Here is a 24,234-nt window from a genome sequence, read left to right on the forward strand (position 1 = left end):
CTTAGCTCCATATAACATGAAATGCTACAAGCTCCTGTGGCTGCAGCTGCCCAGGAACTGCCTGCTGGAAACAGACATTGCTGGATGAGTGCCCACCTTGCGAGTACAGAAGGATCTGCATCTCCAGAAGAACACAGGTGAAGACCTGGACCAGGTTCTCCAGGCCCAGCAGCTCAAAGACCTCCCTCAGAGGGTAGTCAGAGAGGGGCAGCTCGTTGGGGCCAGGTCTCTGGCAGATGATGGGCTCATAAACCCCATAAAACTTGAGCGACCTGCCCGGGGGCGGCAGCGGCACCTCGTAGAGGATGTTGTGGATGTAGCTCTCCAGGGGCAGAGGTGGAGGCTGCTGGGAGGTCACTGCCTTGTAGAGCTGGATCAGGAACTTCTTGCAGGCTTGCATGAAGGGCAGAGGGGTGATGAGGCAGATGCACTTGGAGACGTAGAGCGTGTCCCTGCTGATGTCGTAGGAGTTGTAGCGCTGGAGCTTGGCGAGGGACGTGGCGTCGGCGTCGTCGATGCTGCTGGCCAGGGAGTCCATGCTGCACGAGGAGGAGGCGCAGACGCTGCTGTACTGCTCTGCATTGTGCATCTGGTACAGCGTCTGCATGGCTGTGCAGATCTGCTTGCTCGTGACCTCCTCGTAGAAGGTGAGCACAAAGCCGTACGTGCGGGAGCCGTCCTCCCTGGTGATGATGAACGAGTGCAGCTGTGGGTCCCTGTTGTCTGCCTGCGTCCTGAACGACAGCCCCTTGGGCATACACAGCTAAGAGAGGAGAAAAGAAATAGACAGAGTTACCTAAGACACAATTTTGATTTGCTATTTTTGCTGTACAGGCACATTCTTTCATCCCCTGCATCACAACAAGCCACTTAGCTTTAAAAAAAAAGTATCCAAGAACAAAATCACTGATGCTACTTAAGACGGAGACATGACTGAAGAAAGGAAAGCACCCTCCAAAATAATCCATCCATTAAGTCATTACAACTCATTTTCATTACTTGCTGAAACTGTTTTCACTACTGAATGGTCTTTGTGCCATTTATTTAAGCATCATAAAAACATCCAGCTCTGCTCTCATTTGCATATATATGCCCACAGTACTCTAAAATCAGAGAGTTGAAGGAAGCATCTTATACCACTGGATTTAAATTACATAGACTTCTTGGAATTCTTTGATCTTCCCTAATTTTCTGGGGGAAGAAAACAACAAACAAACCAAACCCCAGCTGACTGGCAGCTATTACATTTACTTTCTTCTCTAAGTGCTAAATAGCTTAGACTGGGTAAAAGGAGGGGCAGGGAGGGAAACACCCAAAATCTATGAAAGCCTCATTTTTGATTTACCACTCAGCAAAATCCCTTGCAGTGATTCTGCTACACTGGGTGTTTCTCTGAAGCATGGCCCTAGTGATAAATCAAGGCATTTTTTCAGACATTCTTTGGGAATGCTATCAACCATCTAACACAAAATAACAAACATCCAGCAAAACTCGTTTGAATTGTGCATCAGCAGGAAACTGCTCATGCTCTAGTTAAATAAGTATATTTATAAACAGAGGACTATAGTTTTATTTGTACCATCTGAAGAAATAAAAGGAAAGAAGAGAAAGAGAACCTTCAAAGTGTTCCTTTTCAAAAAAGGCAACAGTAGAAGCCAACTTTACCACAGTATGTGAATGCAGGCACAACTGAGTGCATCCCCTAATGTCTCACCTTGAGCAGGAATAAATTCTTCTGGCGCTGGAAGAGGCTGGAAGAAATAACTAGATATATTCAGGCACATCCTACCCTGAACTTCAGCAGTGCACCCTGCAGAGACCATTCAAGAGCCTGGTAAACCTGGGAATTAGGCAAGTGGTCCAGACTCCACAACAGGCTATCAGGCCCCTAAATTATCTAGGACAGCTCTTATGTATTGCTCAAAAAGGTAACGTGTAAGGAAATAAGTAGCCTGGAGTTGGCAGAAGAATTTAATTCAATTGATGGGCTTTGCTGACACAAACCATGAAATTGCAGCTTGAACTATTTCTGAAGAGCAGTCACATTTTTATTCAAGAGCTTTTTTATTGAGGCATTAACAGCAGTGCCATGGTTAAGGCTTCTCCAATAAAGTAGTAAAAAATTCTTGTTTCACACTTTATTTAAATTTATTCTCCACAATAAATATCTCTCTTAACCTCACTTTTTGGCAGGCTAGCTTAATAAAAATTTATTTCTAGAATGTGGGCTTCCAATGATGGCTGTAAGCCTTATCAAAGCCAACCAGGCTGAAATCATAGGCTTAAATCTCAATGCTATCAGAGATTAAATTTTCTTCACTTAACAGAAAAATACCTGGACAAGCAAATTAGATATACTAATACAATCAGGCACAGATAAGCATCAGGGAAATTCAGATCAGCTGAGACTGTTTCAGAAGGCTGTTTAAATAAATTTCCTCCAAGTCTTAATCATTATTCCCTCGTCCTTTATGTAGTGGGTAAGCACACACAAAGGGATGCCCATCCATTAAGTTTCAGCCGCAACTTGACATATGCAGAATATTGACCTTTTAACACCCTGGCTGCAAACCTTGGCCCAAAGACTCCTGCTGTTGTTAGACCTATAAGAGGACACAGGAAAAAGCAGAAGAAAAAAATAAAAGATGGGAAGAACTGAGACAGGAGGAATGACCAGAAGTCACTTAAGAAGCTAAGATCAAAAGCCTGTAATCATTTTCCAGCAATACAGAAAGCTTTGAATTTGTGGTTAATGCATGAAAACTTTCATCTTAGTGCCTCGGACATCAATCACTTCCCATCTCATCTGTGTCACACATGCCACAGGAGAGTGTTGGAGAGAAGCTTGGGATGTGCTAAGGGGGGTGAAATTTTAGCCTGCTGGTATGAATCTGGCTCACTAATGCTGAGAACACAGTCAGTCACCTGCATTGCATCTTTGTCTAAACACTGAAACTATCCAAGATTACTGATCAAAGGACAGGATTTTCTTTCACTTAATTATTTGTATTTAAAGGTATCCATCAGCACAACACCGTGGAATTACACCAGATTTGCAATAAGGCTTATAACCAAGGTGGTTTGTAAAAACAAAAGGAAGCTGCACCAGGATAGATAAAGAGCTATCGGCTAATCCATAATCAGTCTTGGAAGTCCTGAGCAGAAGATACCCTTTCCCCAAGTACAGAGGCAGGACACACACTCCCCATAATCCCTCCCTCCTTCTCCCAGCCATCATCATTTGCAGGTATTTCTGATCCAAAGGTCCCCTCTCACCAGCACCGGTTCACCTCTTCTCCACTAAATCCTTCATTTCACTTTTTAAACCTCTACATATTTCTCATGTTCACAACATTCTGTGGCAGCCAGCTCCATACCCAACCCGCACTGTGGGCGAGGGGGTGGAGAGAAAGATGCTTTGCTTTTGTTTGTGTTAAAGCCTGCTCCTTCAAATTCCACCGGGGAACCTCTAGTTCTTTTATTTCAGTACATGAGACATTAAACAGATAATGCTTCCTCGAGTTTCAGAAACACAGCAAAGATTTATATACCTTGGTGAACCAGAGGGCTAAAATAGGAAACTCATATTCTAAAAATTTCTGTATCTCTTTACTGAGAACTTTAGTTTGGTACAACATTTACTTGCAGAATGGCCACAGAACGTGGTGAGGGTAGGCAGGGAAAAATCACAAAAAGAAGCAGGGGGAGAGACAATTTCCTATTAAAGGGAACTCTGTACTTTGACATATACTTTGAAACAGAGAGAAAACATGACACCTTTCCAGCTTGATTGCTTGGAACTTCAGGGGACTATTTTTAAAACAACAGGATGGTTCCAGAAGGCAATTGAAATTCCTTAGGCATCCAGCAAACAGAGTTCTCACAAGTTACCCTTCAAGGATTTATGCATTTTCTTCTCTGAGGAAAATTGCTTCTGGAAGCTCACATAAAGCAAACACATAGGCAGAATTAATACAGCAAGGCAAGATCAGAAAGGCCAATAATTGCCTCAAGAGATTCTGTGGAGGTGGGTATTACTTAAAATGATGTTTCAGATCAAAACAATAAAGAAGTTTTCCAAAAGATAATTTAAAAGATCATTAAATACTGCTGCTGTTAGTAAATGCTTTCTTTTTCTCCAAGACACATTGCAAATGAAAGATGTGTTCAAGGCAGCTCAGTTCACTTATTCTAATAGGTCTCTTGCTGGTTTTAGCATTCCATTTTTGTCCAATACTGTGATCACACTTCATGAATATTAGACATTCTCCACTGTAACGTGAGAGACAAATAACCCAGCAATTCCAGCTGCTTGATTCCTGCTGCACACCCCTCATTACTTCATACTGGAACTCCCCCAACGCAAAGGCAGAACTAAAAGGCATAAATAACCTTGGCAGCTGAGCTATTACCATCTTAACTGCTGACAAAGCATTGCTCTGAATCCTTCATGCCTTCTCTATCACCACATTGATGGGGAGACCAGCCCAAATACCACCCCAACTCCAGCAGAGCACATTTGGAAGCAGGAGACAGAAATCCCCAGCTGTCAGCAGGCAGAGGGAGAGGCCAGGCTCATTTCTGCCCTTCTGTGCAAGTGCAGTGCCACAGTACCAGCTCTCTGTGTCACTGCTGCTTCCAGCTCCTGTGCTTTCCTGTAAATATCTGTCAGAAAGCTAAAAATAAAATTCGGTGGAAATAAAGATGAACTCCAGATTTCTACATCTTCATGACTGCAGGGAAGTTCCAAATGCATTTTTTGCATTTGCAAAAGCCAACTTAATGTGGGTTTTATGTATTCCCCACCTCTCCATCTGCTGGGTGAGGGCCAGGAAATTCTCCTGACTTCTTACTTGCACCACACAATAAGGTCACTCTGTTTTGAAGCAGGTGATGTGCTGTCCTGCCTTCCTCAAATGCAAAGCTCATCTAACCTAGACTGGGGGAAGGCCCTCCCTAATTTTCCAATGTTGACTTAGACACAACTCACATTTTTGAAAACAGCTACAATATTGTTCAGTGTTACTGTCACAACAATTGATTACTCTTAAATTAAGAAGCATATGGCATTTTCTGTACTGGGAAGCTCAAATATCTATTGTCTTTGTCAGGTTATGTTCTTAACAAGTGCTTTGGTGATTTTGGAATCATCCTTTAATTACCAGTTCTTCAGAAAAATTCCCAGTGGATTATTAGTCTTTCAGCTGTCACTGCCTCCACTCCAGGAACTGCTTTCCCCCTCCTTTCCCAGTCCACAGGGCTCAGCCACACAAATGCTCACATCAAATATAACTGAGAGGAAAGAGATGTACAGGAGATGTACAGGTGCAGAGGTGCCATCAAAAGTGATGACCAGCAAAAGCTGTGCTTTAGCTAAGTTCCAGATTCTGCACAAAGATTGCTCTTTCCCCTCTCTGCAGAATCCGGGTGTTTTGTACTCCAAAACCTCACATGGATATCAGGATCTTAAAAATTCCTTGGTTTGCCCCCTTTCCTACCTGGGGATAGGTATCCTAGGTGACCCAACCCCTTCTCAGCCAGTCCCTGGGATGCTGCTGGGACTTGTTTTATCACACAGCACACTCAGAACGAACGAGGGAACACAGCACTCTGCTTTGGTTGTGCCTGGAAGTATTCTGTGTCCTCACAACACCTCTTCCTCTGCAGCTTTCCATGCAGCATGCCCAGGGAGTGCCCTTGGTCCCAGCAGAAGCACCAGAGCCACAAGAGCATCACAAGGGCTGGCTGGAAACAACCCAGGGACCTCTCCAGAGCTGACAATGTCAGTAACCATTTGAGAAGAGAGCTCTTCTCTACCTACCATGTTGACAGCATCCTGGTCAAAGGGGTTCCACTCAATGTTCTGAGGATAATGAGCCAAAACTTTGGACTTGAAGGTTCTTCTTAGGGGACTCTGGTCGAAATTCTCTCCTGCAACAAATGAAGAAATAATTACTTGAAACAGCAGAGAGGCTTCAGAGAGAGGTGACTTGGGTTTTATTTTTTTAAATCAAATCTGATGGACATTTTGACTCTCAGAGGTACTACTCTTAAAAGAGAAACAGAAAAGATTCCCATTCAGTCCGACTTTACCCTCGTTCCCACAAAATCTTACTGCAGTTGCAACACAGCTTCCACTTTAGTATTTAAAGAATGAAAATATATTGTCAGGAGAAAAAAATCACTGCTGAAATTTTACAGAAAAACACCTTGCAATCAACTGGATTCTTGACCTTCTCCAACAGCTTGAGTATCTAGAGACAGCTTTACTTAGTCAGTTAAAGAGCACTTTCCCTCAAGTTTGTCAGAAGCTGTCTTTAAGGTCAACAAAAAATATGAGCACCTCTTGGCTATAATAAATTATGCAAGCCTTCATTATAGATGATATTTTTTACATCATGTGAAAATTAAACATTTATTTTTTCTACATCAAATTTCAAGGACATACATCCTCCACACAAAGAATCCAGCAAGTGCAAAGAGGAAGACTGAAATCAGACTTCAGGCAGAAATGCATCCAGTTATCAGCATACAAATACTGCATTTCACAGTGATGTTGTTATTGGAGTTCTCCCCACTGGATTGTCTACAGCATGCAAAACAGTAATCAAACCAAGGAGTTCTTAAAATTTATTAATTTAATGACCATCTATTACACTATCACACAAAGCCATCTCTTCAAACAGCACTAATATGCAAGTGCATTCTGAGAAAGGGTTTTAAATCTTTCCTTCCCAGGTAATCTCTGAGATTTTAATGATATTGTTATTTTTATACAACACTTATTTTGAACACAAGACTTAGACACATTGCAGCATCATAGTAGTGGAATCATCACCCTTGGAAGTGTTCAAAAACATGTGGATGTGGCATTTACGGATATGTTTTAGTAGCAAAAAGGCAGTGCCAGGTTTAATGGTAGGATTTGAGTATCTATCAAGATCCTCCTCAAGCTCAGTTACAAGTTCAGACCAAATACACCAAAACCAGTGACCATTTCTCTCTTTCAGAACATGGCAGTAGAATAACCTCTCATTTTGGTCCAAAAGCTCTTTGCAGTGCCATTAAAGACACAGTGTCATCCACCATTTCCCAAAATGTCACAAAATAAAGATCCTACCAAGCAAAGCCAGCAAAAATTTTCTCTCCAGGTATGTACCTAGACATACTCAGCAACATTTTTAGTTCTTAGAATCAAACAGTAATTAACACGCTTGCATAATCAAACAAATATGCACGAGGTTATTTCCCAATTAGGTCTTCAATCATTCTCACATCTGACAGAGTTTACCTTACAACTGTGACTTGGCAGAAAGGCAGGTATTTAATACTAAATTTATTTGGTTGCTTCTACTAAAAGTTAGAAGAGAATATCTGGATGACTTAATGAAGTTCTCTACTGCTAGCAGTAAGTGACTGCTGAAGCTTAAATTTCTTTAATGGTTTCCTTTCTCATGACAAAAAAATAGAAAAAAAAATTTTGGTTATCAAGTATAAGTATTACTTTAAGAAATCCATCAGCCCAAACCCAGCAATTACAATATCCCTGTAGGCTGACAACTTGGATTCATTTTATCCAGGAAAATAAATGGCACAAACAACTTACCTTCGTAGAGTCTCAGCAGTGTTTGCATTTTACCATTCCAGTAGTTTAAGAAAAATACAAACTTTAGGTAAAACACACATAGAGAAAATGCTATTCTCTCAATCAGTGATCATGAGGGAAAAGCAAAGAGCCAAGACACCACACTGGAGTAAAATCAACCTGTCATTAGTTTGAGAGGACATGACATTGCACCCACCATACAAAGCTGCCTCACAGAAAGGCAAGGAGGGCAAGCTTTAAGAGGAGACACATAAATTCGGAAAAAAACAATACAAGGATGTGAAGGAGCAGCCTGTGTGTGAGGGTGAAATGCCATTATTTGCCCAAACTAGCAGGAAACAGCCCAAGTCTCAGCAAAACCAGATGAAAAGCATGGAGCACAACAGCCAGCTCCACACTGACAGGCAGCTGGAAGAGAACCATAGGGAGCAGAACCTTCTTGGCAAACATGAGGGAAGGGATCTGGACTGAAAGGTTCCTGATCCTTGCAGCCTTGGTAGCTCTGAACTGCTGAGTCACACCTGGCACAGAGAATTCACTTAGCTGGTACTCTAAATGAACAGTGAATTTTCATTAAACCTCCCACACGCTTCTAAGTGCTTCTTTGCTAACTTTCCAAACAGGATTAGCAAGGCACATTTAAAGTGAACCAAGTATTAAATGCAAATTGAATCCATTTGCTAAAATACCAATGGCCAGATAATACTATGTGGACAGGAACATTGTATTTGATGCCTGTTGCCCATGCAAACAGCACAACTCCCAGATGCAAATTAAAAAATTTGGTTTGAAGTCAATCCTTTTGCTTTCAAGATATTTTAAAAAAATTGAAGTACTTAAAAATATTGTGTAAAACATGTCAGATTCAGCTTCCATTGCATTTGGATACTCCATCCTGTTAATGGTGCTCTTAAACAACTTGTGCCTTCCTTTAAGGAGCTGGCTTTTAAAGGGACATTTAGATTCAAATGAAAAGCAAATAGTGAAGCAATGGATGCTAGATCAAGAAAAAACTGTGCTAATTTAATTTCAAAACAAAAAGATTGCTCAAAATTAGAAGACAAGCCTGATCTGTGTTTTGGATGAAAGACAGATTTACTAGGGAAATGCAGCTACAGTCATGAAGCCGTTAATCATGATGACTTTCATAAGTGTGATCCTACATCAAAATGTAGTGATCTTCAAGTTTAAACAGATCTGTTTCAATTATTGTCACAGTGACAGAGGCACACAAAGCTTTGTACCAAATAGGCAGAGGCATCTTCCACCCTCTGGTCCAGGGAATGCCAGCTATCTGTCACTCCTTCCAGGCTCTGGAACACAGACAGGAATGCCTGTGACTACAGAAACAAAAATATCTTTTATTCCTTTAGAGGAACACAGCTATGCACAGTGCTCATGGTGACCACATCTGTGACAGCCTCCTCTAGTTAAAAGTGCTCAGCACACCCAGCTATGGCCTCTCCCTGCAGATGGAATTTTGTTAAGCTCATTTAATAACAGGATGACCCTGCACAAGAAGCAAATAATACACAATGTGTGAGTGAGAAAACAATGTGGGCACAGGAATAACAGTGCTTGGCTGGGGAGCAAGCAAGCTGTTAATTGTCAGGCTCGGGATCTGGTTAGTTTAAGTAGTGCAGAACTGCTCTGCTGCTTTTCTCCCATGCCTGCCCAGGATGCCAAGGTGGCAGGGAGAGGCTGAGCAGAGTTCAAGGACATTGTAACTCAAAGCTCTTATTTCTGACTTCACATTCTCACAATCTCATAGCAGAGGATGGAGATGATAAAAAAGGGAGGACTGGGACAAGGCAGACACAACAGTTTTCATTCCAAAGGTTTAAAATCTGAGTTGTTTGTAAGACAGTAGTGGATTTTGGGGGACTGAGGAGGAGTGTCATGGACATATTTTCTGAAAAATCCTTTTGTTAGGATTTTTTGTCCTGAGTAGCTGAGAAGCCTCAGAGGAAAAGAAAAACAATAATTATCTGCTGCTGTGGAATGCAACAGGTGGATCTGTGATTGTCTCATGTGGTTGTTTTTAATTAATGGCCAATCACAGCCCAGCTAGCTCAGACTCTCTGGTCAGTCACAAGATTTTATCATCATTCCTTTTTATTCCTTTCCTTTGCTAGCCTTCTGATGAAATCTTTTCTCTTTCTTTAGTATAGTTTTAATATATAATTTTCTTTTAATATAATATATATCATAAAGTAATAAATCAACCTTCTGAAACATGGAGTCAAGATTCTCATCTCTTCCCTCGTCCTGGGGCCGGTGTGAACACCACCACAGTGGAAGGCAGTGTCTAACTTTCCTTTTATATGCCAATATGTAAAGGAATTAATGGATCATATTTAAGCAGGAAATTATGGGGGGATGTGTACCCTATCAATACATCTAAATTATTTAGAATTTTTGGGGGTATGTGTCTATGTGAACCTCACCAGTATTTCTGTTTAAATCTAGACTGCAAAATAAGCTTCCCTGAGGTGCCAGGAAACTTTGTGTCTCTGTAGCAGAATTTGGTGGAGCTGAGCCTTCCAGTTCCCCATATTCACAAATCCACACAACTAAGCCTTGTTAGTTTTCTGGGTAAGTATCCTGTAAAAATGGCCTCATGCAAGATATTGTTCAGTCTATGATGCACAGAGATCCAGCACAGTCTCCTCTCCACCAATATAGTGACAATATACTGACATCACTAGTGGGATTTTGCTGGAGAACCACATCTGCCAAGAGAGCTTCAAGAAATAGAACAAAATTTTCCAAATATTGTTTTAAATTAGGTAAAAGAATTAAAAAATCCAAGAGGTTTGGTTTTGATTTGGATCTGTGATTTTCAATTTGATTCAAGAGGAGTTAGAAGACTGAAAATAAAGAAATAGAGAGGTCCTGATCATTGCTTTAACCTTAACCCCTCTTTACCTGAGGTTTTGTCTGCAGTGTCTGAGCTCTTGCCATGGAGATCTGCTTGTAGATATTGGTACAAGACTACACAACATAACAAACAGAAATAAAAAAAGCAAGTATGAACAAAATGAACAGATATACAATGTACTGGGGAAGGGGAAAAAACATGAATCAGACATTAAATATTCCCCCTCACAATCTCACTTCCCCCCACTACTGGCAAAGGGTAAATCCACAAGACAAATAAAACCTTCCAGGACTGGATTACTGTAGAGGTGTTGAATGCAATGACAGACATGGCAGAAATACTTGTCAAAATTAGTAACAAGATTAAATTCTCAGTACTTCAAACAACACACTGCTTTACAGTTTCCCTATTGTGAAAGACATCTTTGTTCACATATTGAGCCCTTCTAGAGCCTGAGAAAATCAGGGGAAAAAACACATCAGTCCTTCAGCTAGTGTTGAACTAAACCCAAGGAGTATTATATAGTATAATACTGTTAGCTATGTTGTTACACCTTCAATCCTCCACTGCATTTTCAGGACTTACTGAAGTTACCTAATAGCTCTATTCATCATTTCTGTCTCATAACTGGGTGTTTTTAGACTAAGACTCGAATAAATAAGCTATGTTTAGAACTTGGATGAACAATTTTAATGTGTTCCAGCAACAGCTACCACCTCTAAAGGAAGAGCTTCCTGCTAGCATGTCTAACTGAGGCTTCTTCTAACTGGCTTGCTCATCTCCTGCAGACAAACAAAAATGTTTCCACAGATGCCTTGGCACTTCTGTGTCAAAAAAAGGTCACATCCACACAAAGGCGTCACACAATCCTCCTCAAGTTCAATCTTTTTACAGAGCTGGCACCTATGTTAAAGCGGCAGTAGCAGTGACCTCTCTGGTGATTCACTCTCTAGGTGTAAATTCAGAGTGGTTCTGCTACAACCTCCTACTTGAGTGTCAATCCAGACACCAGGGCAGAGGACACACATAGTTCTGCCAAGGCCAGATTTTTTGGGAAGGCAACGCTCAGCAGAGGGCACAAAAGTTCCTTCAACAGAGATTTTCAGATGTGAATATGTATTATAGGATAATTTTCCATTTTCTTTAGGAGGCACCTGAAGATAGCCCACATTCAAATCTTCAGGATGATGTTTCTCCACCCCATATGCCTGAAGTAATTTAGTTCAAACAGCTCAAAGTTATAATGAAAAGTTGCATAAGTATTAAATGAAATGAAATTGTCAAAACTAGAGAGATGCCTTTTGCTAAATGGCCCATATCCACAGTACCTTTACAAGTCTTTCTGCCAGGTTGTCCTACCAGCTCTCCCCTAAAGATTTTAATTCAAAGGGAATTTGGCACTGAGCTTCCACAGAGGCAGCCAGCACCTCTGCAATAGAAAGAGTGAAAAAGAGCAACCATGAAACAATGTATAACCAGATGCTCCAGGACAGGCTCTGGTTTGATGCCCATTTCAGTACTCTGATCATTTATTATCATCAATCACATGGCTAAGCACCCACAGAAGTGATGTAAAAACTCCTGCACAGGAAGTCAAATTGCCAGCAAGGATAAAAACACAGAGCTATGGACACTGCCCTGTGTTGTACCACCTAATGCTTTACACAATGTAATTATACTTGGAAAAGGTGCAGTATTTAAAAAATTCTATTAAAAAGGAGATTTGTTCACATAAACATGTAATTGTACGACTAAATAAAGAAAAGGTTCTTAAAATGAGAAATTTAGTTGGCCATAATCTCCTCCTTCTGTCCTTCATTAAAATACTAAACTATTTGCCTACTGAATAACACTGTACAGCATCAACACTGTCAGTCTTAAAATAGCCCCAAGTCCCAGCTGCCAAGAGATCACAGACAGGTTACTACATTAGTGAGTATGAATTACCCCATCCCTTTTACAGCAAAATTGCATTATAATCTTGTCAAATAAAAAAAAAATCCAATTAGGTCAGTTTGGGTGAGTTTTTGCAGTGGAGCAGAGGGAGCTTAATAAAGAGGTGCCCAAGGCATGGTGCTCCTACACGATTACCTTGGAGTCTGTCTGCAAAGGCTGAAGGCAACAAGTGGAGCAGGTATAAAACCAGACCTGTACTTATAAGTAAAAATTATTTGTACTTTGGGCCTTTATTTTCTCCAGAAATCAAGGTGTGGAATTCACTCATAATTTTCATACTGCCTTTACAAGTACGGGCTCCCAATCTTGGGAAAACATGCCAGAGATCCTTGGCCTATCCTGTTCACATACCAGTGGCATATTTGCTTTTCTGTTACATGTTTATATTCAAACCTGCTGTATCTTTTGAACACTTGATATAGAATGAATGAGCATTTCTACTAATAGAGAAAATGATCCAAGCAACAATTAAAAGTTCATTTAAAGTGAAGTTGTATATATCATAATTCTTAAACTGCTTGCTAAGTCTTTGTTTAGTTACACAGGACACAAGCAAGGTATATAACTACATGAAACTGAAGAGTTTGAAATGCAGCTCTCAGTTCCAAAAGCACATTAATGATGGCAGAGTGACAAATGTTCAAGCAGGAATAAGACACTGGCTCAGGTCCTTAAACACAGCAGGATGCCAAAGCCTGTCCAGCAAGGGGATCCTTGGCTTTGGAGCAACAGACACCTGACTACTGCAGTCTTGGGCTGAACCATGAAGAAAATGAAGGTATTTTAGAAGCCATCACATTCCTGAAAAGCTTGAACCGCTTCCTACCCACTGCAATGCCAGTTTCCCTCTCCTTGTTCCATGTGTTCACCTCCCTTCACAGACAGGACACAGGACCAGGCACCCAGTCAGGCCTTTGGCACAGCACATCCCTCATGCTTGTGCTTTCTACTCACTTACAGGGACAGGGTCAAGTCCAAATGCATCTAATTTCTGTGTTAGACTGGTTTTGAAAACAGTCTCACCAATATAATTTCTGACTCGAATCTTAAAATAGGTTTTGTTCTCTACTCCACTGTAGAGGTACACTACAGAGGTAGCACCAGAGTCTTGTCTCAATATCTGCTTTGTTACAGTTGGCCTTTCTGGAGAAAAGGTAAGGAAAAAACCTACCAAACCTCACAAACAAGTAGAACCTGTCATCCTGAAAATCCCTATACTACTACTGTTGAGGTTTGTGTGCAACAATGCAGGAAAGAAAGAGGAGTTTTTCAGTAAATTTTGCTTTGGGGCTTTTTTAAGGCAGGGACAAACAGTTTTATTTTTATAATTCCAGTCCTTTTTAATCTGAGCTGTTAAATTAGGGTTTTTTTAAGCCACTCTGCAATGCACATACATCATGCACCCATATTAGTCTCCACTCATCAGACTGGCAAGTTCCAGGTGTTTTGTTACTTGAAGTCAGAAGCAATTTCACCAAAAATGCATTTGTAGAACATCTCCTGCCACCCGAATTAAGCTCAGCTTGCAAATCAATACAAGAAAAGAAAGAAGTTTAATTTGACCTGGACTATTTTCAGCACTAAATAACTTTGACATCAACAGAGCATGAAGATGTCCACACTGCAGCTGGTATACCCAAGGGTTAATTCTTGTTTTTATCCACCTTACACAAGCTTGAGGCCTCAGTTCTCTGGACTCAGCAACCTTCCCCTGGGATTTCCCCAGATTAAAGGAAGCCCTTCCTTGCTGATGTTGCCATGTGGAACATCCCTTGATGTGCTGAGGCACACTGAGGATGCAAGGGACCATGGTTGGTTTTTACTCAGCACTGCCCACATGGGCATGCATCAGAAGGAAGCTATCCACAGTTTCTGAGTAAGATTCTTCTTCCAACAGCACATTCCACAGCCCAACACTGGCACACAAGATGGACACTTACAACACCCTGAGAAGGGACAGCCTCACTGCAGCCCTTTGAAGAGCAGGCACACACCTGTGAGGTTTACATAGATGGTTTTCTTAGTGGGGCAAAAGGAAGATTTAGAAAGGTTGGGCCCAGAAGTGGCTCCCCACTGCAGTGAGTTACTTCTTTTGCACACCCTTTACAAGCACAGGGTTACAAGAAGGCAGCTGTCACCTGCCAAAGGCTGCAGCTGCTAGCTTCATGAAAACTTAGTTAATATGTTGTCTTGGTGAGAAAGGAGTCAGGCAAAAAAAGAACTTTGCTGCTTGCAGCCAACAAAGGTCTTTCATTGGCATAAAGTAGAAGCACTCCCTTGTGTAGCACAAACTTTATTTAGGGAGTTTTGAGCAACTGCTGTAAAAGTTGCTGCCAATAAGGAATTGGCCTTATGACAGTCTCCAAGAGCCAGTCTTCCACCAGTTTTCAACAAAGGAAGCCTTTCAGAAGACAAAAACCTTCTGCACACCGAAAAGTCACAAGAACCCTCAGGCAAGGCTTGAAATTACCAGAGCTTCCTGATGGAGAAGGGTGGCGAGCAGGAATGGAGCTGCAGAGAGACAAGGATATGCTGCCCACACAGCCATATTCATCTCTAAAAGCAGATACTTACATTTAAGAGCTACCTGAAAAACATCTCAGTTTGCAGACTGCTCTCAGCTGCTTCAACCCAGCTGGACCACAGTAACTGGAGATCAGCATATTGCTGCAAATGCCTTGAAAGTGGGCAAAGCTGTCACCAAAGGACTAAGGCATTACACACCATGCTGGATGATGCAGTTATTAACTTTGGGAGGGAAAATGGAATTTTGTCAACTAGAAGTGTTAGAACATTGTTAAAAGGAAAAAACCCCATCATCTTGAAAGAAGATCGGTTGTAACTACTCCACAAACATCTCTTCCAGGTGTTAGACAACACCAGCCTAATTTACAATCTGAAGAATGCCAGTGAGTTTACAGAAGGGATCATTAAGTGCATCAGTGCACAGTAATTGTGCATGTAAGCCACGTGAAGAATATTCTTTATGCTTGTGTAAACCTTAAGTAAATTATTACTAGTTAGATACAGCTTTAGGTTTTATTAATTGCTGCAGAGCTCTATTTCACACAAAGCACAACCCCCCAGATTGAAGCTTTATCACTCCTGCCAATCTCGTGGTCAGTTTCCAAATTTACTGAAAATACAGAAAGCTGACACCAGGACCCAGTCACCAGGTCACTGTAAAGTTTCAGGATTCAAATCCAAAGGCTTGGACAAACATTAATTTCTGGATCCAAACTAGATTCCAGGTGGAAAACTCAAAGCACAGCATCATTTCTACCATGTCTCTAGATTTAGTTCAGATCCCTACAAAGGCTGCCAGAACCAAAATCCTTTGGCTTCCCTTAAAGCCTTGGGGAGTATTGGGTGCCAAAGCATGTGTGGAAAGAAGAATCTCACTTGAAAAGGCCAGAAGAGTAATTGTCTCTGGGTACAGCTCACAAATGCCCATGTGTCTCAAATCCTTTCTTCCCTGGTCCCACTTGTCCCCACAGACCTGGAAATGAAGGCAATTCTGCAAGTGCAGCCCTGACCCTTGTGCTTCAAAAACACTGATTTCAAGGTTACTGGTAGATTTTTTTCTCAGGTGTATTTTGGGGTTGCTTGCTCTCCCAACAATGCAGCTTTAAACCCCAGGATATACCTTCCACTGCCATCAACAAGATCTCTTAAAGAACACAGAAAAGTGCAAAAGGCTCTGTCTTACAAGTACCACTGTTGCCAAAGCCCAGTAATAAAAACCAGTGTTTGATCCTTTCTCTCCTCACATTTCTACAGCCACTCCAGTGAAAAACCCTCTATCAATAGATAGTCACTTAAGAATGGCATACATTTCAGGAATGGTTTTAGACCCTAAAGCTAAAAAGGCTCATGAGAGCCACAAAAGGGAACAGGGAGCAATTCCTGGTCTGAAACTGGGTTGAAGAGAGCAGCAGGACAAAGAGAACACACAGAAAGGAGAGTAAGAAATTGAAGCGCACTCTCAACCAAAGTGCATGTCTTACCTATTATTCACTGCCCTCTTAGTAGAGATGAAAGCAGCAGAGAGGAGAGATCTAAACAAACCTAAAATGACTTGGCATTTAAGCAAATGTTTCCTCTTCACCACTAATCCACTAATCTTTTGGTGCCTGGATCCAGGTTGATTGGCATGCTAAAAATACACAGGTAGAAGGCATAGAAGGCATGTAACTGCTGCTCTAATTTTTTACATAAGCATGAACTGTCACCAACTCCAGATCTACTTGAAACCAAGGCTTTTAGAGCTACCTCAGACACCAGAACCCTCCTGGCCATTGCAAACAACTCCTGTTATTTCTGCACAACATAGGTTATAGTATTTTACACCTTCCTTTGGCATAAAGTGGAATTTTATGGAGTTAAATAAAATGCTTCACCTAATGAGGCAAACCATGCCATGCTGTTTTGGAGCCTCAGTAGCTGTTACAAAATTACACATTAGAAACGGAGCATTTCACAGTGAGCAGATCAAGGCTGGATTAGCCACGGACCACAGCTGAACACACTTTAGTACCTATGGTTTCTGTGACTGTACAAAGTCTGGAAGGTCTAAATAAAAAATGCAAGGAAGTACACACAAAAGGAGACAGAATTAACACAATGTATGGGTGTAGCAACACAACTGAAAGAGAATTAACACAATGTATGGGTGTAGCAACACAACTGAAAGAGAATTAACACAATGTATGGGTGTAGCAACACAACTGAAAGAGAATTAACACAATGTATGGGTGTAGCAACACAACTGAAAGTAGTGGTGTCTTAGTGTGACAATGTAGGACAGCTAAATCTGAACATCCTGTTGCAAAAAAACCCAAGAATTTTGTTTTTATGGTTCATTTTGCTTTGGAAAAGCAAAATTTATTGTTCATTTTGCTTTGGAAAAGTTGTTATTTCTTCAAATCAGGGAAGAGAATAATTTTGGGTGCTTGAGGATGGGTTTCAAGAGTCCCCACTCAACATTCCCTATAAAACATAAGCCCACCAACTCAAGATCATTACTCTGTGTAAGAAAGAGCAGCATGCAGTGTATTCACAACCACACACGTGCACACTCCCTTCCCCACAAAGAAAGGGGAAAGGCAGGAACAATGCTCCAGGACAAAAGCACCTGGGGTCTTCCACAAAATGGCCTGAGCAACAATAGACACAGTCCCCAAACCTGGACACCAGCTGGCTCCTAATTCCTCACAGCAATGCAGTAGCATCAAGAGCTCCTGTGGGATTAAAATTCCCATCTCAAATCGGGCAGCATCCACACATGTCAGATTAAAGAGACGCAGGCATTTGCATACCTCTTCAGGGTTTGACAGGTTGGTGGTGATTTATTCTGTAACCTGCAGCATACACACCAGGAGCATCCCTGATGGATGCCTCTCCATGCAAAGGTTAACAGGTCTGTGTGCATTACATTAAATATTTACATTAAAGAAGCATTTTTTTTCATATTTAAATGGGAAGCACACACAAGAACAAAGACCCAAACTAAAAATATTTGTGACAACAAATGATACAGATTTCAGCAGTCACACAGATGTTAGCAATAAGCTAAGCAGGGGATACCTGAGCACAAGTATTACTGGATGTTTGCTAAAATAAATTCTGTAGTTTTACTATCAGAATGAAAAAAAACCCAACGTTCTTGTTAAGGACTATAAGATGATTCACTAATATCAGATTATCACAGTTTATAATGAATATTTCAAGGGTTTCACATGTATACAGGCAATCAGTCCAATGGGGCTGGTCTCCAAGTTGTCACAAGAACAGGCAGTGCATGTGGAAAACAGAATTCCCCTCTGAAATTAAAACCACTATGTATGTATGAGATTAAAGGATTCTGAGCACTCACATACATCCTACAGCTGCAAATTCAAGGGTCATGAAAGAATTTCAAAACAAACACTGAACTTCTGGCTAAACTTATTTATGAGGCAAAACAATAAAGCTTCCAAAACATGCTTCTTTTGCCTCTGGAAAAGGCTGCTTGCTAAAGTAGGACTTCACCCCAAGCTTTGAATTCAGCAAGGTTGATTCTCTGTTTGTACTGATATGACAGCCTGAATGTGACTTATTTAAATGCAGAAATATGAAACTTCAACCTGAATCTGTATTTTGCAGCATCAGAGTATACATTTATAAACAGCCTGAGGAACTGAGTGTTCTGGTGGTGCTCCTGGTTAACTCCTTCCCAAATTATTGCCTCCCTATAGAAACATCTTTCTGCCACCCATCCTGGAGATCTCAACTATTTGGTGTGTTCATCCAGAGATCTTCCTCACCCTTCCTGCTTCCTTTCTTGCACTGGAGCTTCCCAACAAAGCTGCTTTAGGCTGCAGGTTAAGCAGTGAGCCCTGTTTCATTCAGGTCAGAACACTTTGATTTTACAATGAAGGGGAAGATGTACCAATCCTGCACTAAAGGCATTAATCCATGTCACCTTCCCACCTCTCCACTGCTTTCTCCCTGCCTCAAGAGCTGATGGATTTTGATGCAGCCCACAGGAGGAGATCTTGAGCAGGTGAGGTGATGGCAGCAAAACCTGAGCCCCACACAGGTACAGCTCCTCTCCAGGTTAGATCAAAGGGCCATTGCCTTACCCAAACGATAACACACACACTCACATGACCCTGCAATAGTCATCCACGTGGAATCTGAGAGGTTTGCACTTTCTTAGACAAACATCAACACTGCTGCACTTCCCTGAACTGTCAGGGCATGTCAAAGAAGCCATGAAATCAGTATTGTCTAAAATAACCGATGTTTCCTAAGTCTTTATTTTCTGCATTGAAAAGGGATTCAATTGCAACCATGTGTTAACATGTAGAAACAAAAGCACTGACTACTGTTCTGACCCAAGGTCAGTTTTTTCCTTTCCCTAACCTTTTTTTTATTCAATATTTTCAAAATTATGCTCTTTTAATATCATAGCTCAGTAAGGAAACTACAAAACTGTGTATTCCAAACAAAAAGTAACACAAAGCTTAGCAAAGATCCTCAACAGAAAACAAAACTCCCAAAGTCAGATCATGAACTTGGAAATTGCTGCACCTCCAAACATTTCAAGTCCAAACTGTCCCTTTCTTCAAATCCCTGGGCTATGCAAGCTGGGCATACACAAAACTTGAAACACAGGTGGCATTTAAGATGGAGAAAGGAGCTGCACCAGCTGAAATTCACTGTGAGGTGGTGAGGCCCTGGCACAGGTTGCCCAGAGAAACTGGCTGCCCCATCCCTGGAAGTGTTCAAGGCCAGGTTGGAAGGAGCTCTGAGCAACCTGTTCTAGTGAAAGGTGTCCCTGCCCATGGCAAGAAGGTTGGAATTAGATAATCTTTAAGGCCCCTTCCAAACTGTTCTATCATTCTATGAGTTTTCCTGAAGGGCTCTTCTACTTGAAGATGAAGAATTAATTCCTTGACAAGAAGAACAGCTCTGCACTTCTCACAGGGTGCCCTCAGGCAGAAGAGGCAGAGCGTCCAACACCAAAATCTGGACAGTTTTTTGACACCAAAATAAATCAGGAGAGTGTAGGTAAGCAAGTAGGACCTCTGACCTCAGCACTGGCCATCACAGGGAGCATCAAACCCCTTCCACAGTTGTCAGAGACACAGGATATGTTCAAACAGATCTGCAGAGTCTTGCCACTCTCTCCTGAAACCTGGTTTGTCATCACCAAGGTAGGACTGAAATCGTTCCAGCATCCCTTTAGCTGCCATCTGTGCTCCCACAGCAAGGGGGCCCAAACTTGTCAAATGCCCTGAATTAAAAAAAATATCACCTCTTGCATAAGAAATGGCAAGAGGTGGCAACTTCAGGATAACAGCCTAAAGCCACTGGCCATCAGCAGAGCCCACTGCCCATAACTGAGAATGAAAAATAGGTCCCTGCAGAATCCAAGTGTAACAGCTGCACTGGGGAAAGCAATTTTTGAATATCCACACACTAACAGAAAGACTCTGAAACTTAAAGTGGACATTGTTTAGGAACAAAAATACCAGTCTTGAAGGACAGAAGAAAAAGGGGGCTTTGACTTACAGCAAATCTATTTTCTGTTACTGGCCCTACCTCATTTAAACAGCCCAGCCCTCATACAAGCCAAGATGTTCTCAGTTCCTCGTCTCAAAAGAAGAAAATAATAGTAACAATAACCATAACAATAATAACAACTGTAATAATAACAACAGTTACAATGCTGCCTGAATTGGAGACATTCATACATATTTTCCAACAATTTCAGTGACTATTTGAGATGACTATTGGAGGCTCCTTCCAAAGCCCATCCAGCTCAGTTAGTATCCAGCTGGACAGCAGCTTTTCAGAATATTGATAGTCTTTTTGTCTAGCTGGGGTTTTTTTATAAACTCCCACTTAAGAGTATGCCCCAAACATTTCACCTCCCTCAAGGAAACTGGTGTTCCAGAAAGCACTGCTGGTAGCTAATACTCTTCTGTCTAATTAATAATCCCACACCCACTAAATAAATGTTCCAGGCCATCAGACACTGCTGGAGAAGATCATATCATATATCAGTAAGTACAAGGCAAGGCTGGGCCTTTGGTGCTTTTTTCTTCACTAAGACATGAAGGAGTTTTCTAGTGATGAAAGCATTCAGAAGGCTGCTCTGTTCCTGTGTCTCAGTTCACTCAGCCAGGTTTGCCTCTGAAGATTTTTCCCTAAGAAGCAGGACTTCTTATGTTGCGTAGCTTATAATTAATTGGGGCACCCCAGACCAGAAGGTCTGCTTGCTCCCCCTAAATCAGCTTTTGAAACAACAAAAACATGCTTAGCATGTGGCAGGGATATGGTTCAAAAGTTCATTTGGGTTTAGCTTTGTACAAGAAAACAGTTTTGACAGGTAAATTTAGGCAGACTCATATTTAGCAGAGGTTCAGAAGCCTAGAAGGCATTCAAAGCATGGCTGTGCCTGCTGTGGAAAACACATGAGCCCATTTCAGGTTGTTCCCAAGGAACTCCCATAGCTGCAGTCAGAGAAGGGATGACTAACACTGAGCACATACACAAACAGACCCCTGACAGAGTCACAGAAGAAGCTGAAGAATTTCAGCTGCAGAATCATCCAAAATATGTACCTGTAAAAGTAGGGGGACCACAATAACCAGATCAGAAAGGTTATAACCAGATCTAGAGGTTATCTGGTCCATGCCCCTGTTTAAAGCAGGGATGACTTCAAAGCCTAATCATGGTGCTCAGAAGCAAGACAAAATTTTTGAGATGAAAAATTGCAAAGACAATTCAATAGCTGTGAGAAGGGGCAAGCAAAGTAAGACATCAATATTTCAGCATCTTTGGAACAAACAGTGTAAGGCAGCTTCTCTGCCTTAATGCTTGCAGTGCAAACCAGGAGGCACTTGTGAACCTGCAAGGTAAATGCCACGCAGCAACAGAGCCTGTGAGCCACTTGAGCTATGAGTCAGCCCCTGCCAAGCCTCTGGTCTTCTCTTCAACATAATTCCACCTCCTAGTCTTCATGTTTTTTAGTACTAACACATCTATTATGGTAACATAACAGCAGCATCACTAACATCATCTCTTGGCTGGAGACCACACACTGAATTCATTTCAGTGTCTGCAGCCTTGCCTCTCCAGGAGAGGAAAGCCCTGCATCAAAGGCATCATTTGTATCTCCTGGATATTGCACGTCTGCACCTTCTCCTGGCTTTTTAAACTATGGTCATACACAGTAAATCATGCTGATTTCTCAGTGAGAAGCCACTTTTTTTGGCAGTTCCCTGCTGGTTGTGAAAGCCCAAGAAAAAACACACTGCACAGTTTCAGTGCCTTTCCTAGCACAGCTGCATCCCAAGCAGGACTTAGGCTAATCCCTCCCAAACAGCCCTGTTGCTCTGCCTTGCCACAGAGCAGCCTGCTGCAGCCCCTCTGACATTGCTTTAATGCTGATTAGTCCCTACACAATTCTGGTTCAGGCTTCCTGCCAGGCGAGGGAATGAACAAAATTGGTTTGCGCACAGACCAACGACAGCTGCAGTCACTCCAGCTCAAATCTGTTGAATAAGGACCCTTTTCTTGTTTACCAAGATGAGGCTAAATTAGCCCAGCATGAGACAGAAGGACAGAGCAAATCCTAAAAGCCAGTGATGCCAAACTGGCTCTGAAGGTGCGAGATGAAACTTGGTCATGTCCCATCACTTGGGCTCAAGGAAGCCACAGGGGAAGTGTATGCTTTGTGTCCAGCAAACCCCCAGTCCAGGGAAGAGCTACACTTTAAAAAAGAAAGTATTTTGTGGGTAGGATTACAAGCAGAATGCCCCCAGATTTTTTTCAGAGACAGTCAGTGCATACTTTCTTGGAGCATATTTTTCCCCATCCCTTTTTCCTCCAGCCCTAAGAGAAAAGCCTCCAGCCTTCACAAGCTCTGCTATTCTCACACTGCCCTTGTTTCTAAAATGCAGAGGCGTATCCTGTTAGGAAGGTTTCCTGCTCAGGAATGATCTATTGATTTGATCTGGGGTATCACCTGTTTGCAGAACTACACACAGATCTCTTGACATGAATTACAGAATCCAGCATCTTCCCAGAGGCAGCACATGCACAGAAGCAAAAGCTGAATGTGAACTGCTTGCACAAACTTATTGTCAGCAAGGCTGGTATTACTCAGGCTTTTACAAAATGGAAAAGTAACGCTGCTGAGCTTTCTGCTCTTTACAAAGTCTTTAAATCCATATCCAAAACTGGATACAGCACCACAGGATTTTCTTTCTATATTTAAGAAAACCCTGGCTTTTGTCACTTGCAGGGTTGGCTGCTTGCTGATTGGGGGTTTATGGATTTGTTAAATAACTCCTCCTTTTACCAGGGCACCTCTGCAGGACACTCCTTCCCATCACATTTCCTCCCTCAGCCACCAGAAACAAGGCTCCTGCCCATGTCAGCTACAGCTGAGGCACCACTCTCCCTGGTTTCCAGTTCCTGCGTAGCCTGATCCAGCAAGCAAATAAGCTTTAAGTGTTTCACAAGCATCCCCACAAGATGCAGCTACAGCTTTGTGATGGTTTTGGCTGGGGTAGAGTTAATTTTCCTCACAGTAGTGAGCTTTGGCTTGGATTTGCCTTCCCAAGTCACCGTCACACGTGCTGGAGCCCTGCTGTCCTGGGGATGGCTGAACACCTGCCTGCCCATGGGAGGCAGTGAATGAATTCCCTTTTTTTTTGGCTTTGCTTGCACAGGCTGTTTTTAGTTTACCCATTAAACTGTCTATCTCAACCCTCATTTTCTCATTTTTACTCTTCCAATTTTCTCCCCCATCCCACCAGGGGAGAGTGAGCAAGCAGCTGTGTAGGGCTGAGTTGCTGGCTGGGGCTAAACCATGACAAACTTCTTTCTAAGGGGCTGCTCTAACACCAAATAAGAAGTAGAACACATGCCTTCAGGCATGAAAAATGTGTTCAATTTTCTGCTTGCTGGAGTGAGGAGAGACTGCATCTAAATTTCCCTCTCCTGCTTCCCAAAAGAGGTGATATCAACAAAAAATGGCTTACTGCACAACAAAAGAAATGCACCATTGAAAGAAGACAGGCAAGAAGAATCCCAGCCACTATCCAGCTGGATTTTCAGTCAGTCCATGAATATATTTGGAGTCTGCTCCCTGCCTAGCTTCACTGCACTGGGATCCTCCTAACCACTCCTCATTTAACAGAAGGCTCTGCGTGGTATCTCTCAAGTGGTGTGTCTAGCCATCAAAGGAGATCCCAGCAACTAAAGGCATCTAAAGAAACACATTAGTCATTTT

General features: G+C 41.9%; 1 protein-coding gene across 6 annotated transcripts in view; it reads right to left on the reverse strand.

The window, feature by feature from the left end:
* Positions 1–24,234, reverse strand: part of DENND5B (DENN domain containing 5B) — a 105,814-nt gene that overhangs the window by 51,312 nt on the left and 30,268 nt on the right. For 4 of the 6 annotated variants that reach the window (XM_063154050.1, XM_063154047.1, XM_063154049.1 and 1 more), the window contains exons 2-4: positions 10,535–10,600; positions 5,822–5,931; positions 97–763 (exon numbers count right to left, since the gene is read on the reverse strand). In XM_063154050.1, the coding sequence (XP_063010120.1) occupies positions 97–763; positions 5,822–5,931; positions 10,535–10,600 (843 nt within the window). The remainder of the gene's footprint in view (positions 1–96; positions 764–5,821; positions 5,932–10,534; positions 10,601–24,234) is intronic. The other 2 variants (XM_063154051.1, XM_063154046.1) reach the window with 1 other exon arrangement.

The sequence above is a fragment of the Melospiza melodia genome, chromosome 4 (genome assembly GCF_035770615.1).
Source record: "Melospiza melodia melodia isolate bMelMel2 chromosome 4, bMelMel2.pri, whole genome shotgun sequence".
NCBI lineage: Eukaryota > Metazoa > Chordata > Aves > Passeriformes > Passerellidae > Melospiza > Melospiza melodia.